We start from the raw sequence: 22,629 nt of genomic DNA on the forward strand, positions 1-22,629 counted from the left end.
TTATTACATAATTTCTCACGCCTAACACTTATTTGCAGCTAGCTTGAATGAGATATGGTTCAAAAAACAAAGTTAACAACGTTCCAACTAACTCTAACATTGCTCTGACAAACTGTATTATCGACAAGATACACTGCAGCAACTCAACAAGGCTGCTGCAACAGTAACTTCCAAATCATGGCTCCTGCCACCTAGTAGGAGAAGGGCAGCACATAACGCGGAAATATCACCGCCTACAAGTTCTTCTCCAGGTTACACATCATCCTGCATTGGAACTATATCGTTGTTCTTTCGTTTCCATTAGTTTAAAAACATTTGGAAAAGCACTGTACGTGTCCCAACAGCCCAAGCATCGCTGTAGTTTAAGAAGGGGGGTGGCTAATATATTTTAAAGACAATTAGAGATGGGCGAGCCATATCCTGTGAAAGAATAAAAGTGCAAGTCAGTTTTGAGATTAAAGAGAACGAGGAGAAACAGAAGTTGTCTGTCTCGAGAAGAAACAAAAGTTTCCTGAAGTTTATTAGTTCTAATCGATATCATATTTGAAATAGAAAGAGCATTTAAGATATGGGGGCTGGTGGAGGACGGTGGTTGCGGGGGGGGGGGGGGGGGGGTACATTTTAAATGTTAAATGTTCTCATACGAGGGCGCTACAGTTTTCTTACCACTCAGGTTGACACCTCTGAACCGCTTGCATTCACAAGCATTAATCATGCACGAGAATACAATCCAGGTAATTACAGTTTGTTTCTATCCTAACCTGGTTTAAATAACTAAATACGCTGATTATAGCCATGAGTTTTCAAGCGCAAGATAGTTTCTAATTTAAGTAACTGAATCAATATCTATTGAACTCTTAATCAAGTATGAAAGTAATTCTGAAACTCTCAGCTTCGTGCAGTGTATTCCAAGCAAGAAAGCATGCAACATCTATTCGATACACAGAAAAAATTAAAAAGTGCACATTGCAAGTGCGACTATTTGGTACAATGGATACACCCCCAAATCCAATAATTCTAGACGTACAAGGATCTCCAAGGTGATGAGGATACTAGAAGTCTCTAGTCAAATAATCAGCACCTGGACGTGCCTGGAAACCCCGCCGAGCTCTGACACTGTTGTGATTATGACTTAACTGCATTGCTAAGCCTCGGCTTGTTGTCGGTAATTCAATAAGCAGCGTCGGTGGAAACATTTAAAGTAATTAGGAAAAGTCAGTGGATCGAGTGACGGGCAGTCAGGAAGAAATGTCAGTTCAGACGCATAGGGTTCAGCAAAGAGGGGCAGCTGTCAGAGCAAAGACGATTCACAGGAGCTTCGGAACAAATTCCAAGAAAGATATTCATTCAGTTGGGGTTCCATCTTTCATATTCCTCAAAAAAGTATTAAAAATGTAAAATGTAACTTGCAGTGAAACAACACGAAGTGTTTATAATGTATTGCTCTGGAAGTCATAGGGAAATAAAGAACTATAACAAAATGGCTAGAATGGCCCAAATGGATGTTAAGTTGGTGCGAACACATTAAATCCAATCTAACATAAGGAAGTCAATATGTGAGATTTATATTTTTTATTGCAGTTTTATTTCACAGAAGTTGTTTCCCTGTCTGTTTATGAGATCACGGATGATATGACCGTGAATCACCTCATCCTATCACCAACCTATACCACCCACACCTTCCTCTATTCTGGTGCTTTTTAGCAAAATGTTTATTGTTGTAATTCAAGAGGCGAAATGCATATCTGATGTATCCCAGGTACTGGATATCACTGCAATACTTTATCCCAAACACTGAAGCACTGCATTTGGTGCAGTACGACGTTGATCTACCCGACTCTGGGCCTATTATTAACAAACACCTCCTTTAAATCTAAACATATCTCGCTCTAATCTATAAAAAAATGTTACTTACTCAATATCTTTCTTCTCTTATGGTTCTATCAGCAATTAGTAGGAGTTAAATGTTCAGTTTCTTTGTACAAACTCTGCAACTGTATCTTAACTAAAAACTATGTTGTGCACCTCATTGAATATCCTACTACGTGGAAGTCTATTTCCTCCTTTTCCATAGCACGTCATCTTTCGCGTTTGCTGCACTGCACACGCGGGAAGCAGTTTTATTCTATTTTGCTCACATTGCGGTTTTCTTGAAAGCGTTGCAAATCCATTTGGCTTGTCATTTTGGACTTTGCGAAGCAACAAATTTCGCAGCCAGTCAACATACTAAATGGAACTTCCCCTACCACCACAACCTGTGTCTCCCCTCTATCCTATACCGCACCGTCTCGTCTTACACTTTACAAACACGTTTGTAATCTCCTATCTGGATCTTCAAAAGACAACACGCACTCCTGCTGCGTTAAGTGCCACCAGATGGTTTAGTACTCTGAATGCAACAGGACTCAAGTTCCGTGCAAAGACTGGATGGAACAGATACGAGTGTAGTTTCGATTTGATTAGGAGTCCTGGTGCCACAAGGACTATCCATGCAGAATCACTCAACAATGTGTGTGATGACCTTATGATCTGAATGCGTTTAAACATGCACTGATGTAAATTAGGCATGATCTTATCAAGCGAATCACATTTTAGTAATCAAGAAGCCGAAAGTCAGGGTGAAAGCCAGAGTGTCTGGCTCTATAACTGAAGTAGTGAGTCTGTTAAGCAGTCTTTCAGTGAAATTGTACTCGCTGTTCATTTACAGACAATGCACAAAGACAATGAGCTCTGTTTGTAACTGCATTCAGTGCACTATCCCTATGGACACTGTTTACACCAGATTTGGAGTTTAGAGTTTGAGTAAGGTCGTATTTATCATCGGTTCCATTACGAGACAGACTTTAAATAGATTTGTATTTCTGTCGAACATTATCTTCAAAAAAAGCCTCATCCCCGTGAGAAGACTTCTGTTGCTACCCTCAGAAGTGCCAAGCTATCAAACCCCATTTTGGTTTTAGGGGTTTCCCTCCCAGTTTGTCGCTGTTCTTTCAGCACTAAGGACAGCGTCGGTCTGTATGTATGTGTGTTTCAAAGTGAAATCACAAAGCACATCCTTACCTATAGTTGTGATCACTGTAATAGCAAAATAAAAGGAACCGGCGAATTTCCATTGAACTCCTGCTCTGTGGGGCTCCGCTTGCATGATGATCACTTCCAGTTGCTTGTAATCTTCATCGCTAATGTTATACTTGCCCTTGAGCCCGATCTGCTGTTCTTTCAGCTTTCCACCCTGCTCCATTTCAAACTCGGACTCGAGGGCATCGAAGACAGCGGCTCCCACCAGCAGGTAAGTGAACGTGCAGATGATCAAGGATAGAGTTCGCACGTTCTGCCGCTTCATGGCCTCCAAAAAGCGGCTTGTGAGCGGCTCATGTCCGCTCTCCCTGCTATTCTCCAAACGGGCGAGGTCCACCGAGAAAGCCCGGGTACAGCAGCCAGGATCCCGGCAGCGGCTGGCTAAGTTATCCGCGATGTACTGGTCCTCGTCGATGGCTTTGTCGGGGGCGGACAAGCAGAGCAAGCTGCTCGATCGCCGGGACCAGGATCCCTGCAATCTAACTCTGCGCAAGACCTGACCAAACCAAGTCGTCCCAGTGCGCAGGGCCATCAAAACAGCACGCTTTAGGTGGGGGGAGAATGCTTTTCTTTCAGCGATCTGTTCACAAAGGATGCGATCGGGTGCTGGAAAGCCGTGCAATCTGCGTCAAAGCCCGCTGGTGACAGTGGAGAAATGCTGACGGGGCTTTGCACTGAGTGGGTTTGGCGGAGTCCTCAGCGATCTGGGTGGGATGCCCACCAAGTTAGGGTGGGTGTGATTGCTGGAGAGCTTTACCTCCCCCGGGTCGCCTGTGCTCGCTAACCACACCCAGTGGGATCCCAGCCACCGCACATCAGGGTGCTTGTCTTTATTTATTTATTTATTTGTTAATCTGATTTTTCCAGATGGATTTTTATAATGCAGAACCACAGCTCGCCGACCGGCTGATGTCATCCTCGTATTTGCACCATCAAACCTGAAAGATGAGAATGAAATAACCCGCTGAAGGGGAGATTAAAGCCAGGTGAATCCGAAAGAACAAGGGCGGGCACAAGCTGAGCGGAAGGCCAGCAACGGGAACTTTCTTACAAAAATTGTCAAATCTTTCAGTTCATAACTTACCCTCCCCCATCTATTTCTGATTTGACTAGGGCCCCGCAGGGATAGCTTGGGTTAAACGCTCAGGCTAACTTGATATTGATTATAATGGTAATGGGGCAGAATTAGTAGGTTTCTTTTCCATATCGTATTTAATGTGCAGTCGAGGTTGTGTCATTTCTGCTTTGAATTGTAGGGCTGCAACTGTCGCCCTCAAGCATGATTTATTTTATGAATGCACGGTCAACTGGACAGGATGTGTGTTACACTGAGCACGGCTTTGATTACCTGGTCCAAACGTATATCTATATCTATGTGCTATTAAATGGTTTTAAACATAAGTACATGGGAATCATCAGTCTCGGTAGTTTGATTCCTACAAACATGTGATTTTGATTCCCTGGCATATCATTTCGACTGAAGGAAAAACAAATATGGAATGAAACAGCAGTAAAACTGAGCCCAAAGCGGCGCGGTACCTCATTGAATTGAACAACTGGCAAGGACCTGGCTTTGGATCACAGATAAACACCAACCCAAATAAGACGTTAATGTTAGTTCAATGATAATATATAGAAGAATCCGGCAAGCAAAACCTCAGAAACATTTTGGGATGGTTGGAGAGAGCGGGGAATGATCCTAAAGTGTTGCACATAATTACTCTTAATCTGACTTCAGACTGGTGTCAATGTAACTCCTGTTCTACCAGTTTCTCCCCCGAGGTTACTTTGTTCATTTAATCTCATAGGGAAGTGAGCGAAGTCAACTTGTTCAAAAGCTACAAACTATTTTAAAAGTATGATACTTCTTTTTGTGAGAAAATAAATCTTCTTAAGACGATGTTAGATAATAGATAATTCAGTCTATGTTTTGTGTACACTCATAGAATGAAATGTAATCTCGATTCATGCTTCGCGTTCATTAGTCGCGTAATGTCTGAGAGGATGAAACAACGTTGTAGCTGATAAACTTGGTGGAACACATCTGTTGTAAATAAGGATCCAGTTTTTGCATTTGACTATTTTTACAGGAGTCATGATTCGTGCAAGATCAAAATGCAGTCTCAAAATGGCGCTGATATTTTGGAACCATGTGTGGGAACAGGTAATTAGTCTAATAATAAATTGCAGTCTAAAAAGAGTAGAAACCACGTTGTATCTTTGTTGTCTCTGAACTGTCCATGGTGCCGAAATACAGCGAAAGTCCGAGCTCCAGGGCGGGGCTTTCCTACTGCGCGTCATCGGCAGCGGAAAAATTGACATCATGGCTGGGTTAGATGAAAATGAAAAGATACAGGAAGAGGGTCGGGAAATGGTGTAGCCGAGTCAGCCTTCTCTCTGCTGAGTCAGCGGCTGCACAACGGCATTAGCCGCTAAAACTTCAACCAGTTTTAAACAGTTCGCTTCATCAGGGCAGGCTCGTTTAGGGACGCGCTGTAGATTAACAAGTTACCGTCTCCACCACCAAGGCTTTCTCTTTCTTAAAAAATGTCAGCAAACCATTCAAAATACAGCGCGCTGCGCTGTTACTTTTAAAGTGCATCTTGTGTTGGAGGGGATTGTTTGATTTCAGGTGAACAGTTCTACTTAGTTTATTGGACGCAACAGCTATTTGAAGTTGTAAAATGATCATTCTCTAGCCTAACCCACGAACAAGACCATATCCCATACTGATACTAGGTACATTTGTTCCCACATCGTTTGAATATCATTTAAGCTGAATCCATGGAGAATATATATTGACCAACATTAACAAGCGTGATCAACAAGATTTCTGTTACCACAATCATATTACTTCAAGCTAAGATTGAAATAGTCTATGCCGAGGAGTTAAATACATTTAAGTGCCTTACTGGCGGAGATATAAGACGTCCCTTTCCTTGCGTTCAGATAGCAATCCGTGCTCGCAGTGATTGTCCTTTGACTTTTCAAGGCAAGGTGAATAACTTCCAATAGCCAACGACACGGTGAGATTGATCTGCTTTTAGTTTGCTCTAGGCTGGGAAACTAAAAAAAAGCACTGCAATGAAAATTCTAAATTCCTCGTCTATCTTTGTAATCGATTGATCCATTTGCCCTTAAAAGGCTGAATTTGAAACAAATGCGGGTTTGAGTTAAAGGAATTGCAATGTTCATTAATCTGCTTGCTGATGACTATTCTGAGACCCACTCAGTCAAGTGTGGGAGAAGAGTTGTTATTTATGCATTTACAAACATGCACACGTTCTCGCAATGACCGGAGTAGATGGTGCGGCATGCAGTTTGGTATCATTGTTATTATTATATTTTCTGTGAGGCGCTTGACCTAAGGATAATTCAATTCATTTTGAATCGGATGTGTTTTTTTTACGCGCCAATGGACAGTTGCTGTGAAACATTATATAAATGCAAACGATCTCCCTTGCACCCAGGATTCAGCCCGTAGCTCCGCAAAACAAAACGGAAAAAAAAAGCGGTGTTTGTAGGGAATAATAACTGTGTGTTTTGTCTATTCAAATTACAAGATGAGAACAAATTAATAATTTTGTTTGATGAGAAGGGAGAGTTGTGTTATGTGCATTAGAGGTGCAAGGTAATCATGAGCCTGGAGGACGTCCATAGTTTTTCTCACCTTGCAAGTGCCCCTTTTTAAAAATACAGTTGTGTCAAGGAGCAATTATGCCCACACCATTGGGCGGTTTAAGGGAAGGCTTGTCTAAACATAACAAGTAAGGGGGCACATCACCCCATAACAGAAAACAAAGCTACGTATACAGGTCGAGGGGAAGTCCAGGAAGAACAATCCCCAATTTAGCAAAATTCACAACTGGCAAGTTGTTTTCAAGCTTAAGCAACTCCGTGGATTTACATCTTTTACTCTGCTGCTCATCATTTTTAAAATAGAAAGTGTGATTACATATTACCATGATGCGGGGCGTTTGAACAGATCATAGAATCCCTTACAGTGTGGAAGCAAACCATTTGGCCCATCGAGCACACACCGACCCTCTCAAGAGCATCTCACCCAGACCCACTCCCCTACTCTACATTTCCCACGGCTAATCCACTTAGCCGAGAATTTCTTAGACACCGTGGGCAATTTAGCGTGACCAATCCACCTAACCGCCTATCTTTAGACGAAATAAATTCATTCCTACAGCCAGAGCAATCAGTGAGTTAACTGCTGTAAGATGTGCGGTCAACAATGGTTAACTTGATACTTTGACTTTACATCACCAGTGTAAAATATCGGGTCGTCTTATGCATTATTTCGGGTTTGGTTGAAATAGGGGTTGGGAAGGTCTGTGCCAGGAACGAGTTACCTCAAAATCACTTGCCATGTCTTAGATTGGATAACAAAACGTGTTATAAATGTTTCTCAACATGTGTTGCTCGGGATCTCCTTATAAAGGAAGCATTTGAGGTAGGGGCAGGAATTAGTTGAGGAGGTGTATGCACTTAAGTATTTGTGGCCCAGATCTCCTTATATATAGCTAGATTAACTTTTTCTGCAAATAGAGGTAGTTCAGGGAATGTTAATAGATTGATACCTAGAATGGGGGAGGGGGAAGGGCTGTTTTATGAGGAAAGATTGGTCAGGGTAAGCTTATAAAGTCTTGAGGGTTCTTGGCTGTATGGATATGGAGAGGATGATTCCTCTTATGGGAGAATCTAGAATTAGGGGTCACTGTTTAAAAATCAGGAGCCTACTTTTAAAACAGAAAAGGTGAATTTTATCTCACAAAGGATAATGAATCTTTGGAATCCTGAAAAGGTGATGGAAGCAAATTCCATGATTATTTTTAAGGTAGAGGTAGATGGATTCTTGTTAATCAAAGGGGGTTAAAAGCTTATAAGAGTTAGGTGGGAATGTGGATTTGAGGTTACAATCAAATCCGCCGTGATCTCATTCAAAGGCAGAGTTGACTTGAGGGGTGTATTCTTGCTTCGAATTCGTATGCTTGCAAGGAGAACTTTTCCAGCGGTGTGTGTATTTAAGCAACAATTGCCTCCAACCATTCTCAAGCATATGGCAGACTGAGTAAAGTTATGATCTGTTTAAAGGCAATGATGACTTTATACCAGATTTGCAACTCTTTCATCCTGTTACATTTAAAAATTCAATGGGCCCACCATCAGTTCCCTCCCAGAAAATTTCCGAGACCTTGCATTTTACACGTATCGTTTTAAGCATACATATTGCATTTACAATATGTATTATTTTCTAATTAATTTCTAATTCAAAGATCTTTGGAGCAGCTGGAACTTAAAGCCAGACCTCCTGCTCCAGACACTACCACTGCACCACAAAGGCCCAGATATTTACAATAAATATTTTGTCTTATCTGTGGGCCTAGAAATGCAAGAGGCGGAAGATAATCATTTTCAATTTTCCAGATTAGGACTAGGCTTGTAGTCGTTAGTTTGGAAAGCTGAAGAGGAGTATGGAATTGAACCAAGAGCGCGGCTTTGTTTCTTGTACCGTCTGTGTAGACCTTGGGATTTGCTTGGGGCATTAATATAGCATCAACCGTTACCTAATATTACTCTCACTTGTTTTCCTATCTGAATTACTTTTGCTCTCAATTCACCCTTTCACGAGTTGACCAAATAACTCCAATACTAAAATAGCCAATACCAATGCGCACAGATATCTGTGAAAACAATCGATTTCCTAGTGCCCTAGTGCACATTGAGGAAATGATGTTCCTTTCTAACTTGCTGTCCTTATATTGGGTGTTGTAAACTTAACATGTAGTCTCACAATAATTTATTCTGATTGGATATGTGTATTACATCGGAAAGTGTTCCTATTATCAAATTGGTCAAAAGCGTCCTTCAAATTCTGGCGAAGAACCTTTATGGATCTTTCAATTTGTTGTGTTTTCGGAACTTTGTCTTTATATTGAATCAGAAAATTTATGCACTGGGAATTAAAATGAAACTAGATTTAATAACAGTTGTCTTTATCATCAGTTACCGGCATATAACATCATCCAGGGCTTTGCTACATGGACAATCTTAATACACAGCCTGAGGCAAAGTCTCCTCATATACTTTCGGCAAATGTTCATCCCTCAACGGGAACATCGAGATTAGTTGGAGTCCTTTCAGATGATTCAGCTGAACATAATATAAAACAGCAACAGGTCAAAGGATTTGCAGCCTTCGAAGGAGGAGCCACCTGGGAACTAAGCCGATTATTCTGACTCGTACCAGTAGGCAGCAAGATTGCATGATATTATGTTTGCATGGAATGCAACTGTGTTATTTGATGGTAGCATACACTAAAATTCTCCTCGAGCTTCTTTGTTAGTTACATGGTTATTATGTGTTTTGCTATTTGCTAACTGCCCTTCTTAAGATGCCCTGGCCAACGAGAAGAGGGTTGTGAAATACTGTACCTGCATCCTGTATGCCTACGAATACTTGGGAAGAACTTGATTTCATTTCATAGTATATAGTTTGAAGTTACGGGTCCTCTCTGACAGTAGGAAATGATTTAATGAGAAACTTTCGGAAATCATAAAGATAATTAGAAAGGAATATAGTTTGCTACTATTTGGAATAGATTTGTGGGAGAACATTCACGTTGAAGACATTTATCTAATAATAGCAATTGGAAGGTAGATTAATTGACCCATTACATTGTTCGGAGTGAGTTATTCGGTAAAATTCCATGTGAGCAAGTTATGAGATATATTGCGTTTGTAAGTAAATGATGAAACACTAGATTGGTTATGTGGAGGGGAAACTATCTCAGAGCGGGCGGCATGCTGCAAATATAGTATTTTGTCTTTACTAAAGAAGTTAACTTGGTAGAAAAATGCCTATAATCGATTTTACAAACATTGGAAAAGTAATTAGTGGGTTGCAGGTGTACTTCCTGCTAAAACGAGGTCCTCCACATATTCCAGAGGTTGTAAGGAAAACGGTAAGCCGCTTTGTTCCGATAAGTAACCGGAATACTCCAGTCAGTAGGTCATCCTTCAGGGTAACTAAAGTTATCCCAGATACTCAATTTAAATTTCAGAATGCGCCCTGGGAAATTATCAAAATGTTATACTGACTTTTGTCAAAGACTACGAAAGTCCATGTCTCCGAATAGATTCACATATTTTAGAGGTACCAGAAATACTTCAAAGGTCTATGCAAAGGAGCAAAGATTATGACAAATTTCGACTGCCGGCTTGTTAGTTAAATTATGACCATAGGGAATCGTTGGCCAAATAATGGCTATGGTCCATGTTGTTTCTTTTTATCCATCTTTTATTTATTCAAAAAGGAAGTGCAGCGGACGCTAGAGACCTGAAATAAAAACAGGAAAGGCGAGAGCTATTGGCCTGTCAGCAAGTCGGAGGAGATAATTAGAGCTAATGTTCTAGGAATGTAGCCTTCCCTTCGAACACTTGTCCCAGTACCCTCTCTTTGCCTGACGCATCGTCTTGTTTGACATTTTCAGCAGTTCACCCGACCCCGAACTTCTCGTCTATTCTTTACCCCTGCCCCAACTTTTTCCAACTCTGTAGCTCCTTAAAGTTGGTTACTTCTCCAACTTTTTCTCAAGTCCTGACGTAGGCCATCGATCTGAATCGTTAACCCTTTTCTTTGTCGTTGATGCTGCCTGGCTTGTTGAATATCTCCAGATGTTTTTTTTTCACATCAGATTTACAGCGACTTCAGTATTTTGCCCACTGTATTACTTTCTATCCAGCTTTCCTCATGGCCTAGAGAAGAAATAGTGAAAATTGTTATCCCAGTGCTACATAACTTGAGGTATTCTTGCAACAATCGACCTACCTGTATATTTTGATGGCATCAGAATGGTTGATTTCCGTTTTAGAATTTAACCAGTAGTTGCAATTAATTAAAGGCTATTCTCCAAACTAGATTTTAAGTGATCCAATATAACGTTCCCATTACGCGCATTTGTCAGAGAAAACAAAAATGTTCGGTAAGAAAATTGTACCATAGGAAGTTTGTGGGCTCGTCTACATCTTAATTTGTTCTCAAGAATTTATTGCTATATGCCAAACTACCTCGATTACACAACAAGTGAGAAATGTGTAAAACATTATCAGAAGCAGTTTTTGCTTGTAACCAGCGTGCGCTTTTGCGAGATGCTGTGGTGCTCTGGCCTAACTGATCTGCTCCTCAAATAAGTAAACTGTATTAATTTGATATTTCACTCAAACACTGTATTGAAGAAATTATTTTCTTTCCCTCCTTATTAAGCCTTTTTTCAGCTTCAAGAAGACGGCAAATCGATGGGCTTCAAAACAAAAGTGGCGTCTGCACACCCGCCAATGGCAAAGCGACAATCACAAGGAAATTCCTGCTTTGGCTCATCCCCATTCATCTATGAAAGACGACCATAGTAGAGCATTCAATGATTCTCAAATTAATCAGGTGTTTTGACTATCATAACGCTAATAATCTTTTCCGCATTGATGACTCTGGCTACTGTTTTAAAATTGTCACTCCATGATCTATTTTAGCAATAAACTTTACAATAATTGTCAGAATTGACCTTTTCTATGTTTGTCCACTGTTTTTCATAGTTCTAAAACCACCTCTTAGAAGTTTTCTTCATAGCGAAGGAACTCAAGGCTAGCTGTTTACTTATAACCTCTTCGGCAGGGATCAGTCTTGCCTTCTTTGTACCATCTCCAGGTAGTGAATACAAACCAAACCAAACCATCCCTCATTTCGTGTCTTGGTGTCCAGAGTTTGAGCAATGCACTTTACAATTTAATCACAATTTCCTCTAAGTTGTATTTTGATGTTTTAACGAGCTAGTACAATATTTCATCAGTTTTGCTGATTACTGCTTTTGGAGTTGCAGTGGTGAGATGTTTTTGAGCATTGATTCTACTAATCCTCTTGTTTGTGTTCGACTTCTTTTGATTAATTAAGCCATTTAATGTTATTTTTAATGTGTAGATGTGCACATATTGAGAGTTGAAAATTTTCACTTCAAAGAAATGTTTTTGACCAGTCTCTTCCAATTGATTCATTTGTCTGTTTGAAATTCATTATTTTATTTCTAGATCCAAGAACATTTTCAATATTATCAGCATCGACACCCTGCCTTGCCACGTTTTATAGTTTTGGATCATTAATAAATATCAGGTCTTGATGAGCCTAGCCACTCTCAGTTTTTATAACATGCTGAACCATGAATTAGTTCTCCATTGACCAGCTGTCAGGAAAGATCCCTTTAGTTTGATTAAGGCACTTGTGAAAATATATTTTCAGTTTTCACATTATCCTCTAATCTATTGATAAAGCTAACTAATCTTTTTCTTAAGCTCGCATAGATGCTGAGAGAAAACTTTGAATTTAAGTAAAGGTTTTCATGATGGACATTTCTACTCAGAGTAGTCTATTTTGCATATATTTCACTGACATAATTGGCACATCTCCTCATGTTCTGTCTTCTCTAGTTTTTCTGTTTTGTTATTTTCATAGAATGTGAATTTATCAGCAACACAGCAATTTTTACTCATTCTTAAATGCCTTCAGATGGTGGTGGTCAGCTATCTTCTTAAAATATTAGACTCCTCATGTTAGAGACCCACCCATTGTGTTTTTAGACGCTGAGTTCTAGAAATTTTGATACAATAACAACAGAAGAATAGCAATATAGTTCCAGGTTGAAGTTTGGAGCTCTCTTCCATAAAAGGCAGTAAATGCTGGATCAGTTATTAATTTTAAATCTGATGTAGATAAATTGATGCTAAACAAAGGTATTATGGGATATGTGACAAAGGCAGGTATACAGAATTAGACCATAGATCAGCCATGACCTCATTGAGACATAGAACAGGCCTGAGAGATTGAATAGACTCCTCCTGATCGTATGTTCCTATGTCAGCATGCTGTGTAACTTGGAGAGAAGTCACAAGTGTTGGTGTTGCTGAGTCTGCTCCTCTTGTCCTTCTAGGTGGTGGCTTGTGAGGCAATGGGTTACCTTGATGGTGCGGCAAAGAGCAAAAGTCTGAAGAGCAATTTGCAGTTGGGATGAAGGGGGAATCCAGTCATTGTGGTCCAGTGGTACCAATGAATCACAGGAGAAGGAAATAGGTTCTGCATAGACAGTATTCTGAGCTAGAAAAGCAGAACCTCAAAGCTAATAATGTTTAGATTAATGCCTGAGCCACAAATAAATTGGCATAGGAAAATAAGATTCGAGAAATGACTGGTGTGGGAAAAGTGGTTTCTAACTTAACGGGCGTTAGTATCTGTATTGGGAAAGTGGAATCTGACACTTTGGATAGTATACAACTGAACCATGCTGGGGCTGATGTTCTAGCAAGCCACATAATAGGAGGAGTAGAGAAAGCTTTAAATGAAATAATGGAAGCAAGGGATTAAATTTGGGAAGATATGTAAGTCAAACAGTATAGATAAGGCAAGGAAGAAAGCAATAATATGGGAGTGAATAAACAGATTATGACAGCAAGGGATAGACAGTACAAGTCTAAGGATAAATCAACAGATAAGGCTAGAAGTTACAAAAATAATAAATGAATAAAAAGGCCTTGCATCTGAATACATGCAACATTTTGCAATAAAATAGATGAACTGATAGCACAAATAGTAATATATAAGTATGATCTGATGGCATTGCAGAAATACTACTTCAGAATGACATAGATTGGGACCTGAATATTGAAGGATACCTGACAATTAGGAAGGACTGAAAGCCAGGAAAAGATAATAGGGTGTCTATGGTAATTGACAAATCCCTCCATGATTGGACACTATTTGCATAATCATCCTAACTTTGCGAGAAACTTTTGCTGGTAACTAAATTAGGATTGTCAGTCAGGCTTGCATTATGGTGGATGTGTATGTATTGTAAACTATTGTATGTATATTAATAAACAGGACCCTATTCTTTGCAGACAGAAAGAACATGTATTCATTCTGCAATTATTTCATCTCAACAAAATAGATGATAGGCCATTGTCTGATTCATTCATCAGGACAATTCTTTGACCCATCAGGTTCAACCTACTTCATTTAAAATTTAAGCAAATCTTGGCAGTTAACTATCAGTCTTAAACTAACTGGTACACTCTCCAGGCTACACTTGTACCATTTGGAGTCCACTTGCTAACCAATCAGTACCCTCCTCTGATACAGGATAAGGGTTAATTTCCTATTACAATGGTATTTCTTGTAAATTGTCTTAATGATTGCAAGACCAAAAACTTTGACAAAATGTGTCCTTTCTTTTGGCAATACTCAAGTTATGGTTTATCAAATTGCTAAAATTCTAATAACCAGGGAAGTGGTACTGAGAAAATTGTTGGAGCTCCAGGGTAAGAAGTCCCCCGAGTGACTTGGGTCTTAGAAGCAAAATTGCTTAGTTTTTGAAAAGGTTCTATCAAAATGGAAAATAGTGAATCTACTCCTTTACTCAAAACAGGAATGATTCAGAAAGGAAATATCTAAAGACAGCTGTCATAGGTAAGTTTGTTTTATGCATTTGGATGGTGTGGGCATTGTTGGCTGGCCCAGCATTTGTTGCCCTTAAGAAGATTGTGATGAGCTACCTTCTCGAACTGTTGCAGTTAATTTGGTGTAAGTATATCCATAACACAATTAAGGAGGAAGTTCCAGGATGATATATTTCCAAGTTCCAATTGTGAATGGTTTGGGAAGGAACTTTAAGGTGATGGTATTGCCATGTATGTGCTGCTTCTTGTCCTTCTACATGATTGTGGTCCTAGGTTCAATAGTACTGTCTAAGAAGCCTTGGTGAATTAGAAGCAATTATTAAATATCTTATAGCAGGGCACCTAGAAAAAGTCACAATAATTAGGCAGGTCAACATGTTTTTGTGAAAGGGAAATCACGATTAACCAATTCAAGGAAGTAACATGTGATATGGATAAAAAGAGATCTTGTGGATTTACTGTACTTAGATTTTCAGAAAGCATTTGAGAAATGCCAGATAAAAGGTTACTGTGAAAACCAAAAGCTTATGCTGTAGGGTAAACATATGGTATAGATAAATATTGTCTAGCTAACAGGAAACGGAGAGTAGTCATAAATTGATAATTTTCTGGTGGGTATGATGTGACAAGTGATATAACTACATGGGTCAGTGCTGGAGTCTCAGCCTTTTACAATTCATATAAATTACTTAGATGAAGGGACCAGCAGTGTGGCTTTCAAGTTTGCCGATGGCTTAAGGAAGGATGGGAAAGTAAGTTGTGAAGAAGAGATAAGGAGATATATGCAAATATCTAGTAAATGGTGTATAATGTTGTAAAATGTGAAGTTGTCCACTTTGCCAGAAAGGTTAAAAGGTAAGTATAACATCTAAATGCTGACAGATTGCACAGCTTTGAGATGCAGGGGAATTTGGGTCTCCAAAGTGCCTGATTCACGAAGGGTTAGTAAGCAGGTAAAGTCAGTGATTAGGAAAGCTAATAGAATGGTATTGTTTATTGAAAGATGATTTGACAGTAAAAGTAGTGAGATTAAACTTCAAATATGTAAGACGTTGGTGTTCCAGTCAAAATTTATTCCTCAAGTAACATTGCAAAACAAATGATATGGTCAGTTACCTCATTGCTGTTTGTGGAACTTCACTGAATACAATTGGCTGCTGTGTTTGTCTACATTATAAAAGTAATGACGTATTAAAAGTAATTCACTGGCTGCAAATGTATTGACACAACCTGGGTAGTGAAAGTTTCTATACTGTTGCAAATTCACTCAATATTTCTTTTCCCAGGTCATTTGGAAGATCTAGTCCTAAGGTATGAATGGGGTTTGTGACAAATAATCCACTAGCAAAGTAAGGCTTCAGCATACATTATCCCAACACTGAGCATCCTGGAAGCACGGTTAGCTTTATATTAGGTGAGGATTTTTTTTTCAAAGACACTGTGTGTAGCATCTGGATTAATCAGCTATTGTTGATTAAACATGCTTTGAGATGTTGGACTAGAATATTCAGAACAAAATCTTCGAGTAAAAAATGAGGTCTGCAGATGCTGGAGATCACAGCTGCAAATGTGTTGCTGGTCAAAGCACAGCAGGTTAGGCAGCATCTCAGGAATAGAGAATTCGACGTTTCGAGCATAAGCCCTTCATCAGGAATAAGAGAGAGAGAGCCAAGCCGGCTGAGATAAAAGGTAGGGAGGAGGGACTAGGGGGAGGGGCGATGGAGGTGGGATAGGTGGAAGGAGGTCAAGGTGAGGGTGATAGGCCGGAGTGGGGTGGGGGCGGAGAGGTCAGGAAGAGGATTGCAGGTTAGGAGGGCGGTGCTGAGTTGAGGGAACCGACTGAGACAAGGTGGGGGGAGGGGAAATGAGGAAGCTGGAGAAATCTGAATTCATACCTTGTGGTTGGAGGGTTCCCAGGCGGAAGATGAGGCGCTCCTCCTCCAGCCGTCGTGTAGTTGTGTTCTGCCGGTGGAGGAGTCCAAGGACCTGCATGTCCTCGGTGGAGCCAAACGCCAGCTCGCGGAAACCATCCACCTGGACACCCCGTGCAGGCCTCCTACCCGCCCTCGACCTCTTTATAGCCAACTGCCGCCGTGACATCAACCGACTCAACCTGTCCACCCCTCTCACCCACTCCAACCTCTCACCCTCAGAACGTGCAGCCCTCCACTCCCTCCGCTCCAATCCCAACCTCACCATCAAACCCGCAGACAAGGGAGGCGCGGTGGTAGTTTGGCGCACTGACCTGTACACCGCTGAAGCCAAACGCCAGCTCGCGGACGCCTCCTCTTATCGCCCCCTTGACCACGACCCCACCTCCCACCACCAAACCATCATCTCCCAGACCATCCAGGACCTCATCACCTCAGGGGATCTCCCATCCACCGCCTCCAACCTCATAGTCCCACAACCCCGCACCGCCCGTTTCTACCTCCTGCCCAAAATCCACAAACCTGCCTGCCCCGGCCGACCCATTGTCTCAGCCTGCTCCTGCCCCACCGAACTCATCTCCCAATACCTCGACACGGTCCTGTCCCCTTTAGTCCAAGAACTCCCCACCTACGTTCGGGACACCACCCACGCCCTCCACCTCCTCCAGGATTTTCGCTTCCCCGGTCCCCAACGCCTTATTTTCACTATGGACATCCAGTCCCTGTACACCTCCATCCCCCATCACGAAGGACTCAAAGCCCTCCGCTTCTTCCTTTCCCGCCGCACTAACCAGTACCCTTCCACTGACACCCTCCTTCGACTGACTGAACTGGTCCTCACCCTGAATAACTTCTCTTTTCAATCCTCCCACTTCCTCCAAACTAAAGGAGTTGCCATGGGCACCCGCATGGGCCCCAGCTATGCCTGCCTCTTCGTAGGATATGTGGAACAGTCCATCTTCCGCAACTACACTGGCACCACCCCCCACCTTTTCCTCCGCTACATCGATGACTGTATCGGCGCTGCCTCGTGCTCCCACGAGGAGGTTGAACAGTTCATCAACTTTACTAACACCTTCCATCCCGACCTGAAATTCACCTGGACTGTCTCAGACTCCTCCCTCCCCTTCCTAGACCTTTCCATTTCTATCTCGGGCGACCGACTCAACACAGACATCTATTATAAACCGACTGACTCCCACAGCTACCTGGACTACACCTCCTCCCACCCTGCCCCCTGTAAAAACGCCATCCCATATTCCCAATTCCTTCGTCTCCGCCGCATCTGCTCCCAGGAGGACCAATTCCAACACCGCACAACCCAGATGGCCTCCTTCTTCAAGGACCGCAGATTCCCCCCAGACGTGATCGACGATGCCCTCCACCGCATCTCCTCCACTTCCCGCTCCTCCGCCCTTGAGCCCCGCTCCTCCAACCGCCACCAAGACAGAACCCCACTGGTTCTCACCTACCACCCCACCAACCTGCGCATACAACGTATTATCCGCCGCCATTTCCGCCACCTCCAAACGGACCCCACCACCAAGGATATATTTCCCTCCCCTCCCCTATCAGCGTTCCGCAAGGACCACTCCCTTCGTGACTCCCTTGTCAGATCCACACCCCCCACCAACCCAACCTCCACCCCCGGCACCTTCCCCTGCAACCGCAGGAAATGTAAAACTTGCGCCCACACCTCCACACTCACTTCCCTCCAAGGCCCCAAGGGATCCTTCCATATCCGCCACAAGTTCACCTGTACCTCCACACACATCATCTATTGCATCCGCTGCACCCGATGTGGCCTCCTCTATATTGGTGAGACAGGCCGCTTACTTGCGGAACGCTTCAGAGAACACCTCTGGGCCGCCCGAACCAACCAACCCAATCACCCCGTGGCTCAACACTTTAACTCCCCCTCCCACTCCACCGAGGACATGCAGGTCCTTGGACTCCTCCACCGGCAGAACACAACTACACGACGGCTGGAGGAGGAGCGCCTCATCTTCCGCCTGGGAACCCTCCAACCACAAGGTATGAATTCAGATTTCTCCAGCTTCCTCATTTCCCCTCCCCCCACCTTGTCTCAGTCGGTTCCCTCAACTCAGCACCGCCCTCCTAACCTGCAATCCTCTTCCTGACCTCTCCGCCCCCACCCCACTCCGGCCTATCACCCTCACCTTGACCTCCTTCCACCTATCCCACCTCCATCGCCCCTCCCCCTAGTCCCTCCTCCCTACCTTTTATCTCAGCCGGCTTGGCTCTCTCTCTCTTATTCCTGATGAAGGGCTTATGCTCGAAACGTCGAATTCTCTATTCCTGAGATGCTGCCTAACCTGCTGTGCTTTGACCAGCAACACATTTGCAGCTAGAATATTCAGAACATTAACTTACAAACTTAAATATTCAGAGCAGGAGTAGGCCCCTTGAGTCTGCTTTACCATTAAATAAGATCATACCTTATCTGATTAATCCACATTCCTGCACACCCCTGATAATCCTTCCTTTCTTGACCTACCAAAGATCTACCAATGTCTGCCTTGAAAACATCTAAAGACATTGCTTTCATCACTTATTGAGGAAGAGATTTACAAAAACTTATCACCCTCTGTGAGAAAAAGAATTCTCATCTCTGTCCCAAATTCCCCTGCATCTCAGGGCTGTGCAATCTGTTTTATTTTTAAGAAGCGATCTCTTGTTCTAGCATCTCCCACAAGAAGAAAGGTTCTGTTGACATTCCTCCTGTCAAGTTCCTGGAGGATATTTTACATCTCCATCAAGTTACCTCTTGACCTGCCAGCAGATACAAGCCAATCCAAATTTTTTACATAAAACAACCCACCATTAAAGGTATTAATCTTGCATATGTTCTCCAAACAGCTTCCAATGCATTTAAATCCTTTTTTAAAATAAAATAGCAATACTAGAGAGTATAGGGTTTGTGACCATATAATGTGGAGCACGGAGAGAAAAAAGAACAAAACAGTGTGTAAACAAAATACTAAAGTCAGGAATTTGTTTCAAGAAAAAAAAAATGAATGCAGGAGAAGGAGGTACCACTATTTATTCTTTTTGTTTGACTGCTAGTAACTGATGACTGTTTTTGTTTTGTTTTCATATTAATATGCTCAAGTTGCATTATTCCACAATTCTTCAATTTTAAACTCCATCTTTCTTTTATTGAATCAAATGATGTAGGCACCCCTCCCTGGACCAAGAGTAGCAGCAGTATGTCCACAAAATACAAGATGTAATGCAGAATGGATGCAAGCATAAGAGGTACAGTTAGTAAGTTTGCAGATGACATCAAAATTAGAGGTGTAGTGGACAGCGAAGAGGGTTACCTCAGATTACAATAGGATGTGGATCAGATGGGCCAATGGGCTGAGAAGTGGCAGATGGAGCTTAATTTAGATAAATGCGAGGTGCTGCATTTTGGGAAAGCAAATCTTAGCAGGACTTATACACTTAATGGTAAGGTCCGAGGGAGTGTTGCTGAACAAAGAGACCTTGGAGTGCAGGTTCATAGCTCCTTGAAAGTGGAGTCGCAGGTAGCTAGGATAGTGAAAAAGGCATTCGGTGTGCTTTCCTTTTTTAGTCAGAGTATTGAGTACAGGAGTTGGGAGGTCATGTTGTGGCTGTACAGGACAGTGGTTAGGCCACTGTTGGAATATTGCATGAAATTCTGGTCTCTTTCCTATCGGAAAGATGTTGTGAAACTTGAAAGGGTTCAGAAAAGATTTACAAGGGTGTTGCCAGGGTTGGAGGATTTGAACTATAGGGAGAGGCTGAACAGGCTGGGGCTGTTTACCTGCAGTTCAGGCTGCCTGAACTGCTGTGCTCTTCCAGCACCACTAATCCAGAATCTGGTTTCCAGCATCTGCAGTCATTGTTTTTACCTGGGGCTGTTTACTGTAGAGCGTCGGAGGCTGAGGGGTGACCTTATAGAGGTTTACAAAATTATGAGGGGCATGGATAGAATAAATAGATGAAGTCTTTTCGCTGGGGTCAGGGAGTCCAGAACTAGAGGGCATAGGTTTAGGGTGAGAGGAGAAAGGTATAAAAGAGACCTAAGGGGCAACTTTTTCACACAGAGGGTGGTACATGTATGGAATGAGCTGCCAGAGGATGTGGTGGAGGCTGGTACAATTGCAACATTTAAGAGGCATTTGGATGGATGAATAGGAAGGGTTTGGAGTGATATGGGCCGAGTGCTGGCAGGTGGGACTAGATTGGGTTGGGATATCTAGTCGGCATGGACAGGTTGGACCAAAGGGTCTGCTTCCATGCTGTACATCTTTATGACTATGACTCTAAGTTAACCAAAGGCCCTTTGACAGTATCTTCCAAACACATGACCACTTCCATCTAGAAGGATGGTATATCAGTAACTAGCGTTCAGGTTACAATTTCAAGATTGTCAGCAATTGAACTAGGAGTGAGATGAGGATGTTTAGTCAGAGAGATGTTAGGGTATCGAATGTGCTGCTTGGGAGCGTGGTGAAAACTAATTCCATAAAAGTTTTCAAAAGAGAGCTGAATGAACATTTAAAAATGATGGATATAGAGGGCTGCGGAGGTTGGTGTGGAGAATAAAATTAGCTGGGTAACATTTATGGGAACCATAGAACAATTGTCTAAATGTCTTCCTTTTGTATTGTATATTTCTACAATTCTATAACAAGGAAAGAAAATACATGGGAACATCATCATCTGCAAATTCCTCTTCAAGTCACTCACCATTTTGACTTAGAAATATTTTGCCAATCCTTCACTGGGTCAAAATCCTGGAATCCTTTCCATAACAGCATTGTGGGTGTGGGTACAGCATGTGGAATGTATCAAGAAGGCAGCTCACCACCATTACTCAAGGGAAACCAGGGACGAGCAACAAATGCCAGCCAAACAGTGATATCCACATCCCATGAATTAATAAAGTTGTGTTCGGCTGCCTTTTGAACTGCTGAAATCCACACGGTGTACATATACATAGTGTTGTCAGGAAGGCAGTTACAATATTTTGACACAGCTACAAGTGAAATAATGATGATATATTTCTGAGTCAGATGTTGAGTGGCATGCAGGGGATCACCTTTGTCTCTGACTTTACGATTAATGTAATGTCCCCACTGCTGACTTTATGATTGAGAGGAAGTTATTGCTGAAGCAGCTTGAGGTGGTTGGGCCTAGGACATGACTCAGGGTAACTCCTGCAGAGATGGGTTGGGTTAGGGTTATTTGATAGTCAGAGATGGCTGCGTTGATTGACTTCTAACAACAGTAACCTTCTTCCTTTATCCATGATAGGCTCCAACCTTCGCCAATGCTTCTTTTATTTCACCATTCTGCCTGCATCCTGAAGCCTGTAACTGTTGTCATCAACAATTACTGCATTGCCATGTTTGGATTACTCAATGCTTATAAAAATTTAAAAGAGTGAAATACTGAAAATAAAACCTTATGAAACAACACTCGCAGCCTAAAAAAATTCAACCATCATTACCTTCTACCTTCCATACCTGAGTCGATTTTATATGCATACTATTACTTTTCATTTAATTCCAAGGGCTTCCATTTGCTAATACTTGTCATTTTTTCAAATAACTTTCAAAGGTTCACGCATGCATCTTTTGATCAACCTTCAATATTCTCTCATCAAGGGATTTAATTCAGTTGGTCAAACATGATTTATCTTTATTAGGTCTATGCATTCTCTCCCTGATTAATTTGTCTTTCCACATGAAAGTCTATTTGTCCCTGATAGTGATTTCCAATAATTATCCCACTATCAATGTTAGATAATCGAACTGTGGCTTGCACCATAGAGGATTTGCATAATGTATTTTGCATTACTGCCATCACTACAAGAAATACCACAGCGTGTAACACACAATGTGTGGACATTGCATCAGACATCTTTCAGTGGAGGAGAGAAAGTTTCATGTGATTCACACTAGTAGTTTTTACTATATTGGATTCTATCTACATATGCCATATACCACTGTTATGTCCAGATATTCCAGTTTGGGTCAAATGTTTAATTTCCCTGATTAGTTTAAAAATTACTCACTAACCTTTAGACATTTTCTGCACTGATGGTTCTTGAACAGGGA

General features: G+C 41.8%; 1 protein-coding gene across 1 annotated transcript in view; it reads right to left on the bottom strand.

Annotated features, from left to right (window-relative positions):
* The window catches only part of kcnk9 (potassium channel, subfamily K, member 9), a 51,921-nt gene extending 48,563 nt beyond the window's left edge, over positions 1–3,358 (bottom strand). The window contains exon 1 of the mRNA XM_060824371.1: positions 3,061–3,358. Coding sequence (XP_060680354.1) covers positions 3,061–3,343 — 283 coding nt within the window. The 5' untranslated portion in view covers positions 3,344–3,358. The remainder of the gene's footprint in view (positions 1–3,060) is intronic.
* Positions 3,359–22,629: the final 19,271 nt, after the last annotated feature.

The sequence above is a fragment of the Hemiscyllium ocellatum genome, chromosome 4, assembly GCF_020745735.1.
Source record: "Hemiscyllium ocellatum isolate sHemOce1 chromosome 4, sHemOce1.pat.X.cur, whole genome shotgun sequence".
Lineage (NCBI taxonomy): Eukaryota > Metazoa > Chordata > Chondrichthyes > Orectolobiformes > Hemiscylliidae > Hemiscyllium > Hemiscyllium ocellatum.